Genomic DNA, 25,871 nt, shown 5'->3' with positions numbered 1-25,871 from the left:
TGAATGATCGATGGAGGGAGGGACACTGTGAATGATCGATGGAGGGAGGGACACTGTGAATGATCGATGGAGGGAGGGACACTGTGAATGATCGATGGAGGGAGGGACACTGTGAATGATCGATGGAGGGAGAGACACCTGTGAATGATCGATGGAGGGAGAGACACTGTGAATGATCGATGGAGGGAGAGACACTGTGAATGATCGATGGAGGGAGAGACACTGTGAATGATCGATGGAGGGTGGGACACTGTGAATGATCGATGGAGGGAGGGACACTGTGAATGATCGATGGAGGGAGAGACACTGAATGATCGATGGAGGGAGGGACACTGTGAATGATCGATGGAGGGAGGGACACTGTGAATGATCGATGGAGGGAGAGACACTGTGAATGATCGATGGAGGGAGGGACACTGTGAATGATCGATGGAGGGAGAGACACTGTGAATGATCGATGGAGGGAGGGACACTGTGAATGATCGATGGAGGGAGGGACACTGTGAATGATCGATGGAGGGAGGGACACTGTGAATGATCGATGGAGGAGAGGACACTGTGAATGATCGATGGAGGGAGGGACACTGTGAATGATCGATGGAGGGAGGGACACTGTGAATGATCGATGGAGGGAGGGACACTGTGAATGATCGATGGAGGGAGAGACACTGTGAATGATCGATGGAGGGAGGGACACTGTGAATGATCGATGGAGGGAGAGACACTGTGAATGATCGATGGAGGGAGAGACACTGTGAATGATCGATGGACGGAGAGACACTGAATGATCGATGGAGGGAGGGACACTGTGAATGATCGATGGAGGGAGAGACACTGTGAATGATCGATGGAGGGAGGGACACTGTGAATGATCGATGGAGGGAGGGACACTGTGAATGATCGATGGAGGGAGGGACACTGTGAATGATCGATGGAGGGAGAGACACTGTGAATGATCGATGGAGGGAGGGACACTGTGAATGATCGATGGAGGGAGCGACACTGTGAATGATCGATGGAGGGAGGGACACTGTGAATGATCGATGGAGGGAGGGACACTGTGAATGATCGATGGAGGGAGAGACACTGTGAATGATCGATGGAGGGAGAGACACTGTGAATGATCGATGGAGGGAGGGACACTGTGAATGATCGATGGAGGGAGAGACACTGTGAATGATCGATGGAGGGAGGGACACTGTGAATGATCGATGGAGGGAGAGACACTGTGAATGATCGATGGAGGGAGAGACACTGAATGATCGATGGAGGGAGGGACACTGTGAATGATCGATGGAGGGAGAGACACTGAATGATCGATGGAGGGAGGGACACTGTGAATGATCGATGGAGGGAGGGACACTGTGAATGATCGATGGAGGGAGAGACACTGTGAATGATCGATGGAGGGAGAGACACTGTGAATGATCGATGGAGGGAGGGACACTGTGAATGATCGATGGAGGGAGGGACACTGTGAATGATCGATGGAGGGAGGGACACTGTGAATGATCGATGGAGGGAGAGACACTGTGAATGATCGATGGAGGGAGAGACACTGTGAATGATCGATGGAGGGAGAGACACTGTGAATGATCGATGGAGGGAGGGACACTGTGAATGATCGATGGAGGGAGGGACACTGTGAATGATCGATGGAGGGAGGGACACTGTGAATGATCGATGGAGGGAGGGACACTGTGAATGATCGATGGAGGGAGAGACACTGTGAATGATCGATGGAGGGAGAGACACTGTGAATGATCGATGGAGGGAGGGAGACTGTGAATGATCGATGGAGGGAGAGACACTGTGAATGATCGATGGAGGGAGGGAGACTGTGAATGATCGATGGAGGGAGAGACACTGTGAATGATCGATGGAGGGAGAGACACTGTGAATGATCGATGGAGGGAGGGAGACTGTGAGTGATCGATGGAGGGAGGGACACTGTGAATGATCGATGGAGGGAGAGACACTGTGAATGATCGATGGAGGGAGGGACACTGTGAATGATCAATGGAGGGAGAGACACTGTGAATGATCGATGGAGGGAGAGACACTGTGAATGATCGATGGAGGGAGGGACACTGTGAATGATCGATGGAGGGAGGGACACTGAATGATCGATGGAGGGAGAGACACTGTGAATGATCGATGGAGGGAGGGACACTGTGAATGATCGATGGAGGGAGAGACACCGTGAATGATCGATGGAGGGAGAGACACTGTGAATGATCGATGGAGGGAGGGACACTGTGAATGATCGATGGAGGGAGAGACACTGTGAATGATCGATGGAGGGAGAGACACTGTGAATGATCGATGGAGGGAGGGACACTGTGAATGATCGATGGAGGGAGGGACACTGTGAATGATCGATGGAGGGAGAGACACTGAATGATCGATGGAGGGAGGGACACTGTGAATGATCGATGGAGGGAGGGACACTGTGAATGATCGATGGAGGGAGGGACACTGTGAATGATTGATGGAGGGAGGGACACTGTGAATGATCGATGGAGGGAGGGACACTGTGAATGATCGATGGAGGGAGGGACACTGTGAATGATCAATGGAGGGAGGGACACTGTGAATGATCGATGGAGGGAGAGACACTGTGAATGATCGATGGAGGGGAGACACTGTGAATGATCGATGGAGGGAGGGACACTGTGAATGATCGATGGAGGGAGAGACACTGTGAATGATCGATGGAGGGAGGGACACTGTGAATGATCGATGGAGGGAGAGACACTGTGAATGATCGATGGAGGGAGGGACACTGTGAATGATCGATGGAGGGAGAGACACTGTGAATGATCGATGGAGGGAGGGACACAGTGAATGATCGATGGAGGGAGAGACACTGTGAATGATCGATGGAGGGAGGGACACTGTGAATGATCGATGGAGGGAGGGACACTGTGAATGATCGATGGAGGGAGAGACACTGAATGATCGATGGAGGGAGGGACACTGTGAATGATCGATGGAGGGAGGGACACTGTGAATGATCGATGGAGGGAGAGACACTGTGAATGATCGATGGAGGGAGGAGACACTGTGAATGATCGATGGAGGGAGGGACACTGTGAATGATCGATGGAGGGAGACACTGTGAATGATCGATGGAGGGAGAGACACTGTGAATGATCGATGGAGGGAGGGACACTGTGAAAGATCGATGGAGGGAGGGACACTGTGAATGATCGATGGAGGGAGGACACTGTGAATGATCGATGGAGGGAGGGACACTGTGAATGATCGATGGAGGGAGGGACACTGTGAATGATCGATGGAGGGAGGGACACTGTGAATGATCGATGGAGGGAGAGACACTGTGAATGATCGATGGAGGGAGAGACACTGTGAATGATCGATGGAAGGAGGGACACTGTCAATGATCGATGGAGGGAGAGACACTGTGAATGATCGATGGAGGGAGGGACACTGCGAATGATCGATGGAGGGAGGGGCACTGTGAATGATCGATGGAGGGAGGGACACTGTGAATGATCGATGGAGGGAGAGACACTGAATGATCGATGGAGGGAGAGACACTGTGAATGATCGATGGAGGGAGGGACACTGTGAATGATCGATGGAGGGAGGGACGCTGTGAATGATCGATGGAGGGAGGATCACTGTGAATGATCGATGGAGGGAGAGACACTGTGAATGATCGATGGAGGGAGGGACACTGTGAATGAACGATGGAGGGAGACACTGTGAATGATCGATGGAGGGAGAGACACTGAATGATCGATGGAGGGAGGGACACTGTGAATGATCGATGGAGGGAGGGACACTGTGAATGATCGATGGACGGAGAGACACTGAATGATCAATGGAGGGAGGGACACTGTGAATGATCGATGGAGGGAGGGACACTGTGAATGATCGATGGAGGGAGGGACACTGTGAATGATCGATGGAGGGAGGGACACTGTGAATGATCGATGGAGGGAGAGACACCGTGAATGATCGATGGAGGGAGAGACACTGTGAATGATCGATGGAGGGAGAGACACTGTGAATGATCGATGGAGGGAGAGACACTGTGAATGATCGATGGAGGGAGGGACACTGTGAATGATCGATGGAGGGAGGGACACTGTGAATGATCGATGGAGGGAGAGACACTGAATGATCGATGGAGGGAGGGACACTGTGAATGATCGATGGAGGGAGGGACACTGTGAATGATCGATGGAGGGAGAGACACTGTGAATGATCGATGGAGGGAGGGACACTGTGAATGATCGATGGAGGGAGAGACACTGTGAATGATCGATGGAGGGAGGGGCACTGTGAATGATCGATGGAGGGAGGGACACTGTGAATGATCGATGGAAGGAGGGACACTGTCAATGATCGATGGAGGGAGAGGCACTGTGAATGATCGATGGAGGGAGGGACACTGTGAATGATCGATGGAGGGAGGGACACTGTGAATGATCGATGGAGGGAGGGACACTGTGAATGATCGATGGAGGGAGAGACACTGTGAATGATCGATGGAGGGAGGGACACTGTGAATGAACGATGGAGGGATAGACACTGTGAATGATCGATGGAGGGAGAGACACTGTGAATGATCGATGGACGGAGAGACACTGAATGATCGATGGAGGGAGGGACACTGTGAATGATCGATGGAGGGAGAGACACCGTGAATGATCGATGGAGGGAGGGACACTGTGAATGATCGATGGAGGAAGGGACACTGTGAATGATCGATGGAGGGAGGGACACTGTGAATGATCGATGGAGGGAGAGACACTGTGAATGATCGATGGAGGGAGGGACACTGTGAATGATCGATGGAGGGAGGGACACTGTGAATGATCGATGGAGGGAGGGACACTGTGAATGATCGATGGAGGGAGGGACACTGTGAATGATCGATGGAGGGGAGAGACACTGTGAATGATCGATGGAGGGAGAGACACTGTGAATGATCGATGGAGGGAGAGACACTGTGAATGATCGATGGAGGGAGGGACACTGTGAATGATCGATGGAGGGAGGGACACTGTGAATGATCGATGGAGGGAGGGACACTGTGAATGATCGATGGAGGGAGGGACACTGTGAATGATCGATGGAGGGAGAGACACTGTGAATGATCGATGGAGGGAGAGACACTGTGAATGATCGATGGAGGGAGGGACACTGTGAATGATGGATGGAGGGAGAGACACTGTGAATGATCGGTGGAGGGAGGGACACTGTGAATGATCGATGGAGGGAGAGACACTGTGAATGTTCGATGGAGGGAGAGACACTGAATGATCGATGGAGGGAGGGGACACTGTGAATGACCGATGGAGGGAGAGACACTGAATGATCGATGGAGGGAGGGACACTGTGAATGACCGATGGAGGGAGGGACACTGTGAATGATCGATGGAGGGAGAGACACTGTGAATGATCGATGGAGGGAGGGACACTGTGAATGATCGATGGAGGGAGGGACACTGTGAATGATCGATGGAGGGAGAGACACTGAATGATCGATGGAGGGAGGGACTCTGTGAATGATCGATGGAGGGAGGGACACTGTGAATCATCGATGGAGGGAGAGACACTGTGAATGATCGATGGAGGGAGAGACACTGTGAATGATCGATGGAGGGAGAGACACTGTGAATGATCGATGGAGGGAGAGACACTGTGAATGATCGATGGAGGGAGAGACACTGTGAATGATCGATGGAGGGAGGGACACTGTGAATGATCGATGGAGGGAGAGACACTGTGAATGATCGATGGAGGGAGAGACACTGTGAATGATCGATGGAGGGAGGGACACTGTGAATGATCGATGGAGGGAGACACTGTGAATGATCGATGGAGGGAGAGACACTGTGAATGATCGATGGAGGGAGGGACACTGTGAAAGATCGATGGAGGGAGGGACACTGTGAATGATCGATGGAGGGAGGGACACTGTGAATGATCGATGGAGGGAGGGACACTGTGAATGATCGATGGAGGGAGAGACACTGTGAATGATCGATGGAGGGAGAGACACTGTGAATGATCGATGGAAGGAGGGACACTGTCAATGATCGATGGAGGGAGAGACACTGTGAATGATCGATGGAGGGAGGGACACTGCGAATGATCGATGGAGGGAGGGGCACTGTGAATGATCGATGGAGGGAGAGACACTGTGAATGATCGATGGAGGGAGGGACACTGTGAATGATCGATGGAGGGAGGGACACTGAGAATGATCGATGGAGGGAGATACACTGAATGATCGATGGAGGGAGAGACACTGTGAATGATCGATGGAGGGAGGGACACTGTGAATGATCGATGGAGGGAGGGACGCTGTGAATGATCGATGGAGGGAGGGACACTGTGAATGATCGATGGAGGGAGAGACACTGTGAATGATCGATGGAGGGAGGGACACTGTGAATGAACGATGGAGGGAGACACTGTGAATGATCGATGGAGGGAGAGACACTGAATGATCGATGGAGGGAGGGACACTGTGAATGATCGATGGAGGGAGGGACACTGTGAATGATCGATGGACGGAGAGACACTGAATGATCGATGGAGGGAGGGACACTGTGAATGATCGATGGAGGGAGGGACACTGTGAATGATCGATGGAGGGAGGGACACTGTGAATGATCGATGGAGGGAGGGACACTGTGAATGATCGATGGAGGGAGAGACACCGTGAATGATCGATGGAGGGAGAGACACTGTGAATGATCGATGGAGGGAGAGACACTGTGAATGATCGATGGAGGGAGAGACACTGTGAATGATCGATGGAGGGAGGGACACTGTGAATGATCGATGGAGGGAGGGACACTGTGAATGATCGATGGAGGGAGAGACACTGAATGATCGATGGAGGGAGGGACACTGTGAATGATCGATGGAGGGAGGGACACTGTGAATGATCGATGGAGGGAGAGACACTGTGAATGATCGATGGAGGGAGGGACACTGTGAATGATCGATGGAGGGAGAGACACTGTGAATGATCGATGGAGGGAGGGACACTGTGAATGATCGATGGAGGGAGGGACACTGTGAATGATCGATGGAAGGAGGGACACTGTCAATGATCGATGGAGGAAGAGGCACTGTGAATGATCGATGGAGGGAAGGACACTGTGAATGATCGATGGAGGGAGGGACACTGTGAATGATCGATGGAGGGAGGGACACTGTGAATGATCGATGGAGGGAGAGACACTGTGACTGATCGATGGAGGGAGGGACACTGTGAATGAACGATGGAGGGATAGACACTGTGAATGATCGATGGAGGGAGAGACACTGTGAATGATCGATGGACGGAGAGACACTGAATGATCGATGGAGGGAGGGACACTGTGAATGATCGATGGAGGGAGAGACACCGTGAATGATCGATGGAGGGAGGGACACTGTGAATGATCGATGGAGGGAGAGACACTGTGAATGATCGATGGAGGGAGGGACACTGTGAATGATCGATGGAGGGAGAGACACTGTGAATGATCGATGGAGGGAGGGACACTGTGAATGATCGATGGAGGGAGGGACACTGTGAATGATCGATGGAGGGAGGGACACTGTGAATGATCGATGGAGGGAGGGACACTGTGAATGATCGATGGAGGGAGAGACACTGTGACTGATCGATGGAGGGAGAGACACTGTGAATGATCGATGGAGGGAGGGACACTGTGAATGATGGATGGAGGGAGAGACACTGTGAATGATCGGTGGAGGGAGGGACACTGTGAATGATCGATGGAGGGAGAGACACTGTGAATGTTCGATGGAGGGAGAGACACTGAATGATCGATGGAGGGAGGGACACTGTGAATGACCGATGGAGGGAGAGACACTGAATGATCGATGGAGGGAGGGACACTGTGAATGACCGATGGAGGGAGGGACACTGTGAATGATCGATGGAGGGAGAGACACTGTGAATGATCGATGGAGGGAGAGACACTGTGAATGATCGATGGAGGGAGGGACACTGTGAATGATCGATGGAGGGAGGGACACTGTGAATGATCGATGGAGGGAGGGACACTGTGAATGATCGATGGAGGGAGAGACACTGTGAATGATCGATGGAGGGAGAGACACTGTGAATGATCGATGGAGGGAGAGACACTGTGAATGATCGATGGAGGGAGGGACACTGTGAATGATCGATGGAGGGAGGGACACTGTGAATGATCGATGGAGGGAGAGACACTGTGAATGATCGATGGAGGGAGAAACACTGTGAATGATCGATGGAGGGGGAGACACTGTGAATGATCGATGGAGGGAGAGACACTGTGAATGATCGATGGAAGGAGAGACACTGTGAATGATCGATGGAGGGAGAGACACTGTGAATGATCGATGGAGGGAGGGACACTGTGAATGATCGATGGAGGGAGGGACACTGTGAATGATCGATGGAGGGAGAGACACTGTGAATGATCGATGGAGGGAGGGACACTGTGAATGATCGATGGAGGGAGAGACACTGTTAATGATCGATGGAGAGAGAGACACTGTGAATGATCGATGGAGGGAGAGACACTGTGAATGATCGATGGAGGGAGGGACACTGTGAATGATCGATGGAGGGAGGGACACTGTGAATGATCGATGGAGGGAGAGACACTGTGAATGATCGATGGAGGGAGGGACACTGTGAATGATCGATGGAGGGAGAGACACTGTGAATGATCGATGGAGGGAGAGACACTGTGAATGATCGATGGAGGGAGGGACACTGTGAATGATCGATGGAGGGAGAGACACTGTGAATGATCGATGGAGGGAGAGACACTGTGAATGATCGATGGAGGGAGGGACACTGTGAATGATCGATGGAGGGAGGGACACTGTATGATCGATGGAGGGAGGGACACTGTGAATGATCGATGGAGGGAGGGACACTGTGAATGATCGATGGAGGGAGGGACACTGTGAATGATCGATGGAGGGAGGGACACTGTGAATGATCGATGGAGGGAGGGACACTGTGAATGATCGATGGAGGGAGGGACACTGTGAATGATCGATGGAGGGAGAGACACTGTGAATGATCGATGGAGGGAGAGACACTGTGAATGATCGATGGAGGGAGAGACACTGTGAATGATCGATGGAGGGAGTGACACAGTGAATGATCGATGGAGGGAGGGACACTGTGAATGATCGATGGAGGGAGGGACACTGTGAATGATCGATGGAGGGAGGGACACTGTGAATGATCGACGGAGGGAGAGACACTGTGAATGATCGATGGAGGGAGAAACACTGTGAATGATCGATGGTAGGAGGGACACTGTGAATGATCGATGGAGGGAGGGACACTGTGAATGATCGATGGAGGGAGAGACACTGTGAATGATCGATGGAGGGAGGGACACTGTGAATGATCGATGGACGGAGACATACTGTGAATGATCGATGGAGGGAGGGACACTGTGAATGATCGATGGAGGGAGAGACACTGTGAATGATCGATGGAGGGAGGGACACTGTGAATGATCGATGGAGGGAGGGACACTGTGTATGATCGATGGAGGGAGGGACACTGTGAATGATCGATGGAGGGAGGGACACTGTGAATGATCGATGGAGGGAGGGACACTGTGAATGATCGATGGAGGGTGGGACACTGTGAATGATCGATGGAGGGAGAGACACTGTGAATGATCGATGGAGGGAGGGACACTGTGAATGATCGATGGAGGGAGGGACGCTGTGAATGATCGATGGAGGGAGGGACACTGTGAATGATCGATGGAGGGAGAGACACTGTGAATGATCGATGGAGGGAGGGACACTGTGAATGAACGATGGAGGGAGACACTGTGAATGATCGATGGAGGGAGAGACACTGAATGATCGATGGAGGGAGGGACACTGTGAATGATCGATGGAGGGAGGGACACTGTGAATGATCGATGGACGGAGAGACACTGAATGATCGATGGAGGGAGGGACACTGTGAATGATCGATGGAGGGAGGGACACTGTGAATGATCGATGGAGGGAGGGACACTGTGAATGATCGATGGAGGGAGGGACACTGTGAATGATCGATGGAGGGAGAGACACCGTGAATGATCGATGGAGGGAGAGACACTGTGAATGATCGATGGAGGGAGAGACACTGTGAATGATCGATGGAGGGAGAGACACTGTGAATGATCGATGGAGGGAGGGACACTGTGAATGATCGATGGAGGGAGGGACACTGTGAATGATCGATGGAGGGAGAGACACTGAATGATCGATGGAGGGAGGGACACTGTGAATGATCGATGGAGGGAGGGACACTGTGAATGATCGATGGAGGGAGAGACACTGTGAATGATCGATGGAGGGAGGGACACTGTGAATGATCGATGGAGGGAGAGACACTGTGAATGATCGATGGAGGGAGGGACACTGTGAATGATCGATGGAGGGAGGGACACTGTGAATGATCGATGGAAGGAGGGACACTGTCAATGATCGATGGAGGAAGAGGCACTGTGAATGATCGATGGATGGAAGGACACTGTGAATGATCGATGGAGGGAGGGACACTGTGAATGATCGATGGAGGGAGGGACACTGTGAATGATCGATGGAGGGAGAGACACTGTGACTGATCGATGGAGGGAGGGACACTGTGAATGAACGATGGAGGGATAGACACTGTGAATGATCGATGGAGGGAGAGACACTGTGAATGATCGATGGACGGAGAGACACTGAATGATCGATGGAGGGAGGGACACTGTGAATGATCGATGGAGGGAGAGACACCGTGAATGATCGATGGAGGGAGGGACACTGTGAATGATTGATGGAGGGAGAGACACTGTGAATGATCGATGGAGGGAGGGACACTGTGAATGATCGATGGAGGGAGAGACACTGTGAATGATCGATGGAGGGAGGGACACTGTGAATGATCGATGGAGGGAGGGACACTGTGAATGATCGATGGAGGGAGGGACACTGTGAATGATCGATGGAGGGAGGGACACTGTGAATGATCGATGGAGGGAGAGACACTGTGAATGATCGATGGAGGGAGAGACACTGTGAATGATCGATGGAGGGAGGGACACTGTGAATGATGGATGGAGGGAGAGACACTGTGAATGATCGGTGGAGGGAGGGACACTGTGAATGATCGATGGAGGGAGAGACACTGTGAATGTTCGATGGAGGGAGAGACACTGAATGATCGATGGAGGGAGGGACACTGTGAATGACCGATGGAGGGAGAGACACTGAATGATCGATGGAGGGAGGGACACTGTGAATGACCGATGGAGGGAGGGACACTGTGAATGATCGATGGAGGGAGAGACACTGTGAATGATCGATGGAGGGAGAGACACTGTGAATGATCGATGGAGGGAGGGACACTGTGAATGATCGATGGAGGGAGGGACACTGTGAATGATCGATGGAGGGAGGGACACTGTGAATGATCGATGGAGGGAGAGACACTGTGAATGATCGATGGAGGGAGAGACACTGTGAATGATCGATGGAGGGAGAGACACTGTGAATGATCGATGGAGGGAGGGACACTGTGAATGATCGATGGAGGGAGGGACACTGTGAATGATCGATGGAGGGAGGGACACTGTGAATGATCGATGGAGGGAGAGACACTGTGAATGATCGATGGAGGGAGAGACACTGTGAATGATCGATGGAGGGAGAGACACTGTGAATGATCGATGGAGGGAGTGACACAGTGAATGATCGATGGAGGGAGGGACACTGTGAATGATCGATGGAGGGAGGGACACTGTGAATGATCGATGGAGGGAGGGACACTGTGAATGATCGACGGAGGGAGAGACACTGTGAATGATCGATGGAGGGAGAAACACTGTGAATGATCGATGGTAGGAGGGACACTGTGAATGATCGATGGAGGGAGGGACACTGTGAATGATCGATGGAGGGAGAGACACTGTGAATGATCGATGGAGGGAGGGACACTGTGAATGATCGATGGACGGAGACATACTGTGAATGATCGATGGAGGGAGGGACACTGTGAATGATCGATGGAGGGAGAGACACTGTGAATGATCGATGGAGGGAGGGACACTGTGAATGATCGATGGAGGGAGGGACACTGTGTATGATCGATGGAGGGAGGGACACTGTGAATGATCGATGGAGGGAGGGACACTGTGAATGATCGATGGAGGGAGGGACACTGTGAATGATCGATGGAGGGTGGGACACTGTGAATGATCGATGGAGGGAGAGACACTGTGAATGATCGATGGAGGGAGAGATACTGTGAATGATCGATGGAGGGAGGGACACTGTGAATGATCGATGGAGGGAGAGACACTGTGAATGATCGATGGAGGGAGAGATACTGTGAATGATCGATGGAGGGAGAGACACTGTGAATGATCGATGGAGGGAGAGACACTGTGAATGATCGATGGAGGGAGAGACACTGTGAATGATCGATGGAGGGAGAGACACTGTGAATGATCGATGGAGGGAGAGACACTGTGAATGATCGATGGAGGGAGAGACACTGTGAATGATAGATGGAGGGAGAGACACTGTGAATGATCGATGGAGGGAGGGACACTGTGAATGATCGATGGAGGGAGAGACACTGTGAATGATCGATGGAGGGAGAGACACTGTGAATGATCGATGGAGGGAGAGACACTGTGAATGATAGATGGAGGAGAGACACTGTGAATGATCGATGAGGGAGGGACACTGTGAATGATCGATGGAGGGAGAGACACTGTGAATGATCGATGGAGGGAGAGACACTGTGAATGATCGAAGGAGGGAGGGACACTGTGAATGATCGATGGAGGGAGGGACACTGCGAATGATCGATGGAGGGAGGGACACTGTGAATGATCGATGGAGGGAGGGACACTGTGAATGATCGATGGAGGGAGGGACACTGTGAATGATCGATGGAGGGAGAGACACTGTGAATGATCGATGGAGGGAGGGACACTGTGAATGATCGATGGAGGGAGGGACACTGTGAATGATCGATGGAGGGAGGGACACTGTGAATGATCGATGGAGGGAGAGACAGTGTGAATGATCGATGGAGGGAGGGACACTGTGAATGATCGATGGAGGGAGGGACACTGTGAATGATCGATGGAGGGAGAGACACTGTGAATGATCGATGGAGGGAGGGACACTGTGAATGATCGATGGAGGGAGGGACACTGTGAATGATCGATGGAGGGAGAGACACTGTGAATGATCGATGGAGGGAGAGACACTGTGAATGATCGATGGAGGGAGGGACACTGTGAATGATCGATGGAGGGAGGGACACTGTGAATGATCGATGGAGGGAGAGACACTGTGAATGATCGATGGAGGGAGGGACACTGTGAATCATCAATGGAGGAAGGGACTCTGTGAATGATCGATGGAGGGAGGGACACTGTGAATGATCGATGGAGGGAGAGACACTGAATGATCGATGGAGGGAGGGACACTGTGAATGATCGATGGAGGGAGAGACACTGTGAATGATCGATGGAGGGAGGGACACTGTGAATGATCGATGGAGGGAGGGACACTGTGAATGATCGATGGAGGGAGGGACACTGTGAATGATCGATGGAGGGAGAGACACTGTGAATGATCGATGGAGGGAGAGACACTGTGAATGATCGATGGAGGGAGAGACACTGTGAATGATCGATGGAGGGAGAGACACTGTGAATGATCGATGGAGGGAGGGACACTGTGAATGATCGATGGAGGGAGGGACACTGTGAATGATCGATGGAGGGAGAGACACTGTGAATGATCGATGGAGGGAGGGACACTGTGAATGATCGATGGTGGGAGAGACACTGTGAATGATCGATGGAGGGAGAGACACTGTGAATGATCGATGGACGGAGGGACACTGTGAATGATCGATGGAGGGAGAGACACTGTGAATGATCGATGGAGGGAGAGACACTGTGAATGATCGATGGAGGGAGAGACACTGTGAATGATCGATGGAGGGAGGGACACTGTGAATGATCGATGGAGGGAGGGACACTGTGAATGATCGATGGAGGGAGAGACACTGTGAATGATCGATGGAGGGAGAGACACTGTGAATGATCGATGGAGGGAGGGACACTGTGAATGATCGATGGAGGGAGAGACACTGTGAATGATCGATGGAGGGAGGGACACTGTGAATGATCGATGGAGGGAGAGACACTGTGAATGATCGATGGAGGGAGGGACACTGTGAATGATCGATGGAGGGAGGGACACTGTGAATGATCGATGGAGGGAGGGACACTGTGAATGATCGATGGAGGGAGAGACACTGTGAATGATCGATGGAGGGAGAGACACTGTGAATGATCGATGGAGGGAGAGACACTGTGAATGATCGATGGAGGGAGAGACACTGTGAATGATCGATGGAGGGAGGACACTGTGAATGATCGATGGAGGGAGGGACACTGTGAATGATCGATGGAGGGAGAGACACTGTGAATGATCGATGGAGGGAGGGACACTGTGAATGATCGATGGAGGGAGAGACACTGAATGATCGATGGAGGGAGGGACACTGTGAATGATCGATGGAGGGAGAGACACTGTGAATGATCGATGGAGGGAGGGACACTGTGAATGATCGATGGAGGGAGGGACACTGTGAATGATCGATGGAGGGAGGGACACTGTGAATGATCGATGGAGGGAGAGACACTGTGAATGATCGATGGAGGGAGAGACACTGTGAATGATCGATGGAGGGAGAGACACTGTGAATGATCGATGGAGGGAGAGACACTGTGAATGATCGATGGAGGGAGGGACACTGTGAATGATCGATGGAGGGAGGGACACTGTGAATGATCGATGGAGGGAGAGACACTGTGAATGATCGATGGAGGGAGGGACACTGTGAATGATCGATGGAGGGAGAGACACTGTGAATGATCGATGGAGGGAGAGACACTGTGAATGATCGATGGACGGAGGGACACTGTGAATGATCGATGGAGGGAGAGACACTGTGAATGATCGATGGAGGGAGAGACACTGTGAATGATCGATGGAGGGAGAGACACTGTGAATGATCGATGGAGGGAGGGACACTGTGAATGATCGATGGAGGGAGGGACACTGTGAATGATCGATGGAGGGAGAGACACTGTGAATGATCGATGGAGGGAGAGACACTGTGAATGATCGATGGAGGGAGGGACACTGTGAATGATCGATGGAGGGAGAGACACTGTGAATGATCGATGGAGGGAGGGACACTGTGAATGATCGATGGAGGGAGAGACACTGTGAATGATCGATGGAGGGAGGGACACTGTGAATGATCGATGGAGGGAGAGACACTGTGAATGATCGATGGAGGGAGAGACACTGTGAATGATCGATGGAGGGAGAGACACTGTGAATGATCGATGGAGGGAGAGACACTGTGAATGATCGATGGAGGGAGAGACACTGTGAATGATCGATGGAGGGAGAGACACTGTGAATGATCGATGGAGGGAGGGACACTGTGAATAATCGATGGAGGGAGGGACGCTGAATGATCGATGGAGGGAGGGACACTGTGAATGATCGATGGAGGGAGGGACACTGTGAATAATCGATGGAGGGAGGGACACTGTGAATGATCGATGGAGGGAGAGACACTGTGAATGATCGATGGAGGGAGGGACACTGTGAATGATCGATGGAGGGAGGGACACTGTGAATGATCGATGGAGGGAGGGACACTGTGAATGATCGATGGAGGGAGGGACACTGTGAATGATCGATGGAGGGAGAGACACTGTGAATGATCGATGGAGGGAGAGACACTGTGAATGATCGATGGAGGGAGAGACACTGTGAATGATCGATGGAGGGAGAGACACTGTGAATGATCGATGGAGGGCGGGACACTGTGAATAATCGATGGAGGGAGAGACACTGTGAATGATCGATGGAGGGAGGGACACTGTGAATAATCGATGGAGGGAGGGACACTGAATGATCGATGGAGGGAGGGACACTGTGAATGATCGATGGAGGGAGGGACAGTGTGAATGATCGATGGAGGGAGGGACACTGTGAATGATCGATGGAGGGAGAGACACTGTGAATGATCGATGGAGGGAGAGACACTGTGAATGATCGATGGAGGGAGGGACACTGTGAATGATCGATGGAGGGAGACACTGTGAATGATCGATGGAGGGAGAGACACTGTGAATGATCGATGGAGGGAGGGACACTGTGAATAATCGATGGAGGGAGGGACACTGAATGATCAATGGAGGGAGGGACACTGTGAATGATCGATGGAGGGAGAGACACTGTGAATGATCGATGGAGGGAGAGACACTGTGAATGATCGATGGAGGGAGGGACACTGTGAATGATCGATGGAGGGAGGGACACTGTGAATGATCGATGGAGGGAGAGACACTGTGAATGGTCGATGGAGGGAGGGACACTGTGAATAATCGATGGAGGGAGGGACACTGAATGATCAATGGAGGGAGGGACACTGTGAATGATCGATGGAGGGAGGGACACTGTGAATGATCGATGGAGGGAGAGACACTGTGAATGATCGATGGAGGGAGGGACACTGTGAATGATCGATGGAGGGAGGGACACTGTGAATGATCGATGGAGGGAGGGACACTGTGAATGATCGATGGAGGGAGGGACACTGTGAATGATCGATGGAGGGAGAGACACTGTGAATGATCGATGGAGGGAGAGACACTGTGAATGATCGATGGAGGGAGGGACACTGTGAATGATCGATGGAGGGAGGGACACTGTGAATGATCGATGGAGGGAGGGACACTGTGAATGATCGATGGAGGGAGGAACACTGTGAATGATCGATGGAGGGAGGGACACTGTGAATGATCGATGGAGGGAGGGACACTGTGAATGATCGATGGAGGGAGGGACACTGTGAATGATCGATGGAGGGAGAGACACTGTGAATGATCGATGGAGGGAGGGACACTGTGAATGATCGATGGAGGGAGAGACACTGTGAATGATCGATGGAGGGAGGGACACTGTGAATGATCGATGGAGGGAGGGACACTGTGAATGATCGATGGAGGGAGAGACACTGTGAATGATCGATGGAGGGAGGGACACTGAATGATCGATGGAGGGAGGGACACTGTGAATGATCGATGGAGGGAGAGACACTGTGAATGATCGATGGAGGGAGGGACACTGTGAATGATCGATGGAGGGAGAGACACTGTGAATGATCGATGGAGGGAGGGACACTGTGAATGATCGATGGAGGGAGAGACACTGTGAATGATCGATGGAGGGAGAGACACTGTGAATGATCGATGGAGGGAGAGACACTGTGAATGATCGATGGAGGGAGAGACACTGTGAATGATCGATGGAGGGAGAGACACTGTGAATGATCGATGGAGGGAGGGACACTGTGAATGATCGATGGAGGGAGAGACACTGTGAATGATCGATGGAGGGAGAGACACTGTGAATGATCGATGGAGGGAGGGACACTGTGAATGATCGATGGAGGGAGGGACACTGTGAATGATCGATGGAGGGAGGGACACTGTGAATGATCGATGGAGGGAGAGACACTGTGAATGATCGATGGAGGGAGAGACACTGTGAATGATCGATGGAGGGAGGGACACTGTGAATGATCGATGGAGGGAGGGACACTGTGAATGATCGATGGAGGGAGAGACACTGTGAATGATCGATGGAGGGAGGGACACTGTGAATGATCGATGGAGGGAGAGACACTGTGAATGATCGATGGAGGGAGGGACACTGTGAATGATCGATGGATGGAGGGACACTGTGAATGATCGATGGAGGGAGGGACACTGTGAATGATCGATGGAGGGAGGGACACTGTGAATGATCGATGGAGGGAGAGACACTGTGAATGATCGATGGAGGGAGGGACACTGTGAATGATCGATGGAGGGAGAGACACTGTGAATGATCGATGGAGGGAGGGACACTGTGAATGATCGATGGAGGGAGAGACACTGTGAATGATCGATGGAGGGAGGGACACTGTGAATGATCGATGGAGGGAGGGACACTGTGAATGATCGATGGAGGGAGAGACACAAACCGAAGTATTGGAGATAGGCAGAGAGACACACTGTAGAGTCGGAGATTGTGGATAAACACTTTGAAGATTGGAAGGAGAGGGATGAGCATTTACTGAAATGTGAACGCATTGCTAGAATACAGTGACTGTGTGATGAAGACATCACAGGATAGTTCTCAGCTTCGGGTGTCAAACCACAGACAATTTTCCTGCTTTCCTAAATCAGTGTGTGATTACACCAAGAATGAATGGACAGTCGGCCTGCTAAACTGACATTCTGACATTATGCTGTATGACATTTCTCTTCATTCTCCTGCGCAGTTCGATCAGTTATTTAAAATGTATATTTACAATCCCGATTGACCCTCTCTCACTCTCCATTTATTTTTCCTTTCCTCCCAAATTTCCCCCCACCCCGTTGAAGGTGCTGGGGCACGGTTCCATGGGTGCTCAGCATCGTTCCCCATCCAAGTCGCCGTTCTGTGTAGGCCGCGACAGTGAGAGTCTCAGATTATCTGACCATGGTAGCAGAGCGAACTCTAATCACCTCACCCATTTCCAGTGGGAATCCCGAAATGCCAATCAGGAACCCTTGTTAATTTCCCCCCTCCTCAGCCAAATGGCACTGAGGCCGACTGTAGCGCCCATATCATTGCCTGGTTGAGATCAGCTCCTTCCCTTTTCCCCTGTTGAAGTGTACTTTCATTGACCTCAGAGCTGTGGGTCACAAAGGGTTCATTGCTTTAAGTGGCCCAATCTTTTCAGGTTTGCGTTTAATTAAACCTGTGTGTCAGAAATGATGAAATGTGACTCTGGCGTTCTGCCATTTTGTTAAAATTCTGTTATGCAACGTAAAAGGAAATTAGGAAATAGTACCCACCTTGTTACCTAGCAACATGATGACTACATCCTGTTGTGCATATTCATGTACCTCTGTTAACCAGGCCTGAAAGAGAATGCAGCAGAAAAAATGTTGAAAACTCCGTTATTGAATAAGTTGTTTTTCTTTTGGAAATGGAAGTTGCAAAGTGGCACAAGTCTCATTAACCAATCCTGAGACTCATATAGAAGGTCACCTGGCACTCCAATCTACGAACCACCAGTTACAGTCAGCTTCGCAACTCCAAGCTGGAGTAGTGCTAGCAACAAACATGACATGAAGTACAGGGGTTAGACACCAAGTAAAGCTCCCTCTACACCGTCCCATCAAACACTCCCAGGGCAGGTACAGCGCGGGTTAGATACAGAGTAAAGCTCCCTCTACACTGTCCCATCAAACACTCCCAGGGCAGGTACAGCACGGGTTAGATACAGAGTAAAGCTCCCTCTACACTGTCCCAGCAACACTCCCAGGGCAAGTACAGCACAGGTTAGATACAGAGTAAAGCTCCCCCTACACTGTCCCATCAAACACTCCCAGGGCAGGTACAGCACGGGTTAGACACAGAGTAAAGCTCCCTCTACACTGTCCTATCAAACACTCCCAGGGCAGGTACAGCACGGGTTAGATACAGTGTAAAGCTCCCTCTACACTGTCCCATCAAACACTCCCAGGGCAGGTACAGCACGGGTTAGATCCAGAGTAAAGTTCCCTCTACACTGTCCCATCAAACACTCCCAGGGCAGGTACAGCACGAGTTAGATACAGAGTAAAGCTCCCTCTACACTGTCCCATCAAACACTCCCAGGGCAGGTACAGCACGGGGTTAGATACAGAGTAAAGCTCCCTCTACACTGTCCCATCAAACACTCCCAGGGCAGGTACATCACGGGTTAGATACAGAGTAAAGCTCCCTCTACACTGTCCCATCAAACACTCCCAGGGCAGGTACAGCACGGGTTAGATACAGAGTAAAGCTCCCTCTACACTGTCCCATCAAACACTCCCAGGGCAGGTACAGCACGGGTTAGATACAGAGTAAAGCTCCCTCTACACTGTCCCATCAAACACTCCCAGGGCAGGTACAGCACGGGTTAGACACCGAGTAAAGCTCCCTCTACACTGTCCCATCAAACACTCCCAGGGCAGGTACAGCACGGGTTCGATACAGAGTAAAGTTCCCTCTACCCTGTCCCATCAAACTCTCCCAGGGAAGGTACAGCACGGGTTAGATACAGAGTAAAGCTCCCTCTACACTGTCCAATCAAACACTCCCAGGGCAGGTACAGCACGGGTTAGACACAGAGTAAAGCTCCCTCTACACTGTCCCATCAAACACTCCCAGGGCAGGTACAGCACGGGTTAGATACAGAGTAAAGCTCCCTCTACACTGTCCCATCAAACACTCCCAGGGCAGGTACAGCACGGGTTAGATACAGAGTAAAGTTCCCTCTACACTGTCCCATCAAACACTCCCAGGGCAGGTACAGCACGAGTTAGATACAGAGTAAAGCTCCCTCTACACTGTCCCATCAAACACTCCCAGGGCAGGTACAGCACGGGGTTAGATACAGAGTAAAGCTCCCTCTACACTGTCCCATCAAACACTCCCAGGGCAGGTACAGCACGGGTTAGATACAGAGTAAAGCTCCCTCTACACTGTCCCATCAAACACTCCCAGGGCAGGTACAGCACGGGTTAGACACCGAGTAAAGCTCCCTCTACACTGTCCCATCAAACACTCCCAGGGCAGGTACAGCACGGGTTAGATACACAGTAAAGTTCCCTCTACCCTGTCCCATCAAACTCTCCCAGGGCAGGTACAGCGCGGGTTAGATACAGAGTAAAGCTCCCTCTACACTGTCCCATCAAACACTCCCGGGGCAGGTACAGCACGGGTTCGACACAGAGTAAAGTTCCCTCTACACTGTCCCATCAAACTCTCCCAGGGCAGGTACAGCGCGGGTTAGATACAGAGTAAAGCTCCCTCTACACTGTCCCATCAAACACTCCCGGGGCAGGTACAGCACGGGTTAGATACAGAGTAAAGTTCCCTCTACACTGTCCCATCAAACTCTCCCAGGGCAGGTACAGCATGGGTTAGATACAGAGTAAAGTTCCCTCTACACTGCCCCATCAAACACTCTCGGGGCAGGTACAGCACGGGTTAGACACCAAATAAAGTTCCCTCTACACTGTCCCATCAAACTCTCCCAGGGCAGGTACAGCACGGGTTAGATACAGAGTAAAGCTCCCTCTACACTGTCCCATCAAACACTCCCAGGGCAGGTACAGCACGGGTTAGATACAGAGTAAAGCTCCCTCTACACTGTCCCATCAAACACTCCCGGTGCAGGTACAGCACGGGTTCGACACAGAGTAAATCTCCCTCTACCCTGTCCCATCAAACACTCCCAGGGCAGGTACAGCACGGGTTAGATACAGAGTAAAGCTCCCTCTACACTGTCCCATCAAACACTCCCAGGGCAGGTACAGCACGGCTTAGATACAGAGTAAAGCTCCCTCTACACTGTCCCATCAAACACTCCCAGGGCAGGTACAGCACGGGTTAGATACAGAGTAAAGTTCCCTCTACACTGTCCCATCAAACACTCCCAGGGCAGGTACAGCACGGGTTAGATACAGAGTAAAGTTCCCTCTACCCTGTCCCATCAAACACTCCCAGGGCAGGTACAGCACGGGTTAGACACAGAGTAAAGCTCCCTCTACACTGTCCCATCAAACACGCCCAGGGCAGGTACAGCACGGGTTAGATACAGAGTAAAGCTCCCTCTACACTGTCCCATCAAACACTCCCAGGGCAGGTACAGCACGGGTTAGACACCGAGTAAAGATCCCTCTACACTGTCCCATCAAACACTCGCAGGGCAGGTACAGCACGGGTTAGATACAGAGTAAAGCTCCCTCTACACTGTCCCATCAAACACTCCCAGGGCAGGTACAGCACGGGTTAGATACAGAGTAAAGCTCCCTCTACACTGTCCCATCAAACTCTCCCAGGGCAGGTACAGCACGGGTTAGACACAGAGTAAAGCTCCCTCTACACTGTCCCATCAAACACTCCCAGGGCAGGTACAGCACGGGTTAGACACAGAGTAAAGCTCCCTCTACACTGTCCCATCAAACTCTCCCAGGGCAGGTACAGCACGGGATAGATACAGAGTAAAGTTCCCTCTACACTGTCCCATCAAACACTCCCAGGGCAGGTACAGCACGGGATAGATACAGAGTAAAGTTCCCTCTACACTGTCCCATCAAACACTCCCAGGGCAGGTACAGCACGGGTTAGACACAGAGTAAAGCTCCCTCTACACTGTCCCATCAAACACTCCCAGGGCAGGTACAGTACTGGTTAGATACAGAGTAAAGCTCCCTCTACACTGTCCCATCAAACACTCCCAGGGCAGGTACAGCACGGGGTTAGATACAGAGTAAAACTCCCTCTACACTGTCCCATCAAACACTCCCAGGGCAGGTACAGCACGGGTTAGATACAGAGTAAAGCTCTCTCTACACTGTCCCCATCAAACACTCCCAGGGCAGGTACAGCACGGGATAGATACAGAGTAAAGCTCCCTCTACACTGTCCCATCAAACACTCCCAGGGCAGGTACAGCACGGGTTAGATACAGAGTAAAGCTCCCTCTACACTGACCCATCAAACACTCCCAGGGCAGGTACAGCACGGGTTAGACACCGAGTAAAGTACCCTATACACTGTCCCATCAAACACACCCAGGGCAGGTACAGCATGGGTTAGACACTGAGTAAAGTTCCCTCTACACTGTCCCATCAAACACACCCAGGGCAGATACAGCACGGGTTAGACACCGAGTAAAGTTCCCTCTACACTGTCCCATCAAACACTCCCAGGGCAGATACAGCACGGGTTAGACACCGAGTAAAGCTCCCTCTACACTGTCCCATCAAACACACCCAGGGCAGGTACAGCACGGGTTAGACACGGAGTAAAGTTCCCGCTACACTGTCCCATCAAACACTCCCAGGGCAGCTACAGCACGGGTTAGATACAGAGTAAAGCTCCCTCTGCACTGTCCCATCAAACACTCCCAGGGCAGGTACAGCACGGGTTAGATACAGAGTAAGGCTCCCTCTACACTGTCCCATCAAACACTCCCAGAGCAGGTACAGCACGGGTTAGATACAGAGTAAGGCTCCCTCTACACTGTCCCATCAAACTCTCCCAGGGCAGGTACAGCATGGGTGTAGCATACATGTGACTACTGTCTAATCAGGTTTCTGGAAAGAGCCAAAGACCAATCCTTTCCATTGGTCTAGGGTTAGTGCTGGGTCAGTGTGAGGATTCAGCAGCAACAGGCTGGCTCTCCTTCCCTCCTCCAGATGGCACTGTCTCTTGTTGTATGAATATCCCTGAGCCCCAGTCACCCTCTGGTGCCTCACCCCCAGTGTCTGTTCTTCACGTATCAGCCCAAGTGGTAACGCTTGAAGAATGAACTACTGGAGGGAAAATCTGGGGCAACTAGAGATGGGTGATAATTACTGCCTTGCCGGGGACACCCCCATCCCCAGAGCAGCTTGAGTTACCCAGAGCCCCTGTGGGATAGTGTGTCGGGAGTCACTAGAATCTGGTGTCTGGGCACCACAAGGATATATTGGCCTTGGACGGGGAGCAGCGCGGATTCACAAGAATGGTACTGGGGCTAAAAGGGTTAAATTATGAGGACAGGGGACATGATAGACTAGGGTTGTATTTCCTTGAGTGTAGAAGATTTAGGGCTGATCTAATTGAGGTGTTGAAGATGATTAAAGGAGTCGATAGTGTTAAGTATGTGTATTGTATTGAACAATTAACACAAAGACTTAAACGTATAACTCAAACAGGCCTTTACTGGTTGGAGGTAGGACTGCACATAGGTCTTTACTTCATGCCCACAGGCGGGAACTGAGGGGGATCAGTACCCACAGTACTATTTATACCCCTATGGCCAGGAGTGGTACTGCGTATCACTACGCCCAACAAGTAGTGCAGTCCTGTCCATAGGTTCAAAGTAGCACACATATTACATACACAACATTCCTCCCTTCCTAGCTTTACAGTCATCTCCCCATTTAACATAACGTAATAACATATATACATATATAACTTCAGGTTTACATAACAGAATAACATAGATACATAGATAACTTCATGTCAAAAACAGATCACAGATTCAGTCTCTGCGGAAAACAGTTCACAGATTCAATCTCTGTGGTGTAGTCGGTTCACGTTGCTAGAGTGACTCATTCAATAGTCCTTCCATGGATTTAACAGTTTGAACTTCCGAACTGAATTGGCTCCGTTCGGAGGGACCACGTGTGTGATCTGGTAGAGGTGATAATGGTTCAGATGGGTCATCTTCTGTTTTTACTTTTCCTTTTCTGCTTCTTGGAGACTCTCTGGGCTCCATTGTCAGCTGCCACAGCTGCCAGCTGCATGCGCAGTTCCTCCTTCTCTTCCTCCTGTTTCCGTCGTAGAGCCAGCTTCTCCCGATGTTCCGTAGACTTTTGGTGCTCCTCCATGATTTCTGCACTTTGGGAGTCGAAGTTACAAGCTGGGCAGGACAGGACATCGTAATATTCGGTGTCGTCCTGAGCTAGACCAGTGAGAGGGTCGTCTATTTCCTCCATACCTAGCTGGACGTTAGCCAGCTCTTGTTCCAAATCCAGACATCTTTCCTGAAGAGACTTCTTCATGTGTACCTCTGCATCCAGCTTTTTCTGGGCTTTCAGCAAGTCGTTTACTAGTGACCTCATTTGTGATTTTAATACTTCAACTTCCTTTGGAGATTGATTGATCGGACTATGCAATCCCTCTACCGGAGCAGCTGTTTCAGCGGTCTGTTGTTCTACGTTGACGTGAGTCAGCGTACTTTTGGCATCCAAGGGCTGCTCTGTTGCAGTCATCTCAGTCTGTGTTGCCACCTCAGCTCTTCCAATAACCTTTGAGAGCTCCGAACCCCTTTCGTTTGAATATTGAAGTTCATGTTCAAGTTTTTCCCATTTCAGAGTCCTGTCCTTCAGCATATGCAGGAGTTGGCTGACCGTTAACTCCTCTGACATCAGACGTTTTGTGTGCTCCTGCTCCATTTTCTCCATCAGCTGCTTCTGTTGTCTTTCCAGATTCTCCAACTCTATATCAAAGAACTCTTTCGTTGCATTCAACTCTTGCTCAAAACGGCGAAGCATTTGTTCTAATTGCTGTTGTAGTTTGAAATGGAGTTGAGTTCGAGCCCGGTGTCCCTCAGAAATGGGCACATCAGTAGACTTGCCAGACTCAGAATCCACAGTTAAACTATGTTGTTGTTGCTCAGTGGAATTCTGTGCTGAAACTTTGTCTTTTGCACCTGAGTTGGGCTTACCATCATCCGTTCCAGAGTCTGGGCCGACTATCTTCACCGAGTTCTCACTCGTTATTGTTTGTAGGAAATGCCAGTCCATATTCATTTTCCTAATCCACTCCCGTCCTAGTAGTGGAGGACCTCCTTCAGATATCACATATAAGTCCATTATTTGACTGTCTTCGCCCTTGTGGGCCACTGCAACCTCTATTTTCCCGATGGGGTACACTCTTTGCCCCGTGTATGTTTTCAATATAATCCCCGTATCCTGTAGGGGAATATGTTGGAATAACTTTCCGTAATCTTTCTTATTTATGACCGTCAATGCCGATCCAGTGTCCAATTCCAGTTTTACTTGGACTCCTTCTATCTGAAGAGTGACCCAAATTGTCTGGAGGTCTGCACCCTTACCAGCGTTGAGTACTCTTAAGCTAGCCAGTTCATTACAGCTTAAGCTAGCCAGTTCATTACTGCTAGCGTCTGAATC

General features: G+C 51.1%; 1 protein-coding gene across 2 annotated transcripts in view; it reads right to left on the bottom strand.

Annotated features, from left to right (window-relative positions):
• Nucleotides 1-25,871, bottom strand: part of LOC147102617 (ras-related protein Rab-37-like) — a 505,661-nt gene that overhangs the window by 34,999 nt on the left and 444,791 nt on the right. For both annotated transcript variants that reach the window (XM_085963264.1, XM_085963265.1), the window contains exon 6: nt 19,005-19,070. In XM_085963264.1, the coding sequence (XP_085819390.1) occupies nt 19,005-19,070 (66 nt within the window). The remainder of the gene's footprint in view (nt 1-19,004; nt 19,071-25,871) is intronic.

The sequence above is a fragment of the Somniosus microcephalus genome, chromosome 21, assembly GCF_052327205.1.
Source record: "Somniosus microcephalus isolate GS21.2 chromosome 21, FLI_Smic_1.0, whole genome shotgun sequence".
In the NCBI taxonomy this organism is placed as follows: Eukaryota; Metazoa; Chordata; class Chondrichthyes; order Squaliformes; family Somniosidae; genus Somniosus; species Somniosus microcephalus.
This window is presented reverse-complemented; position numbering and strand designations above follow the sequence as displayed.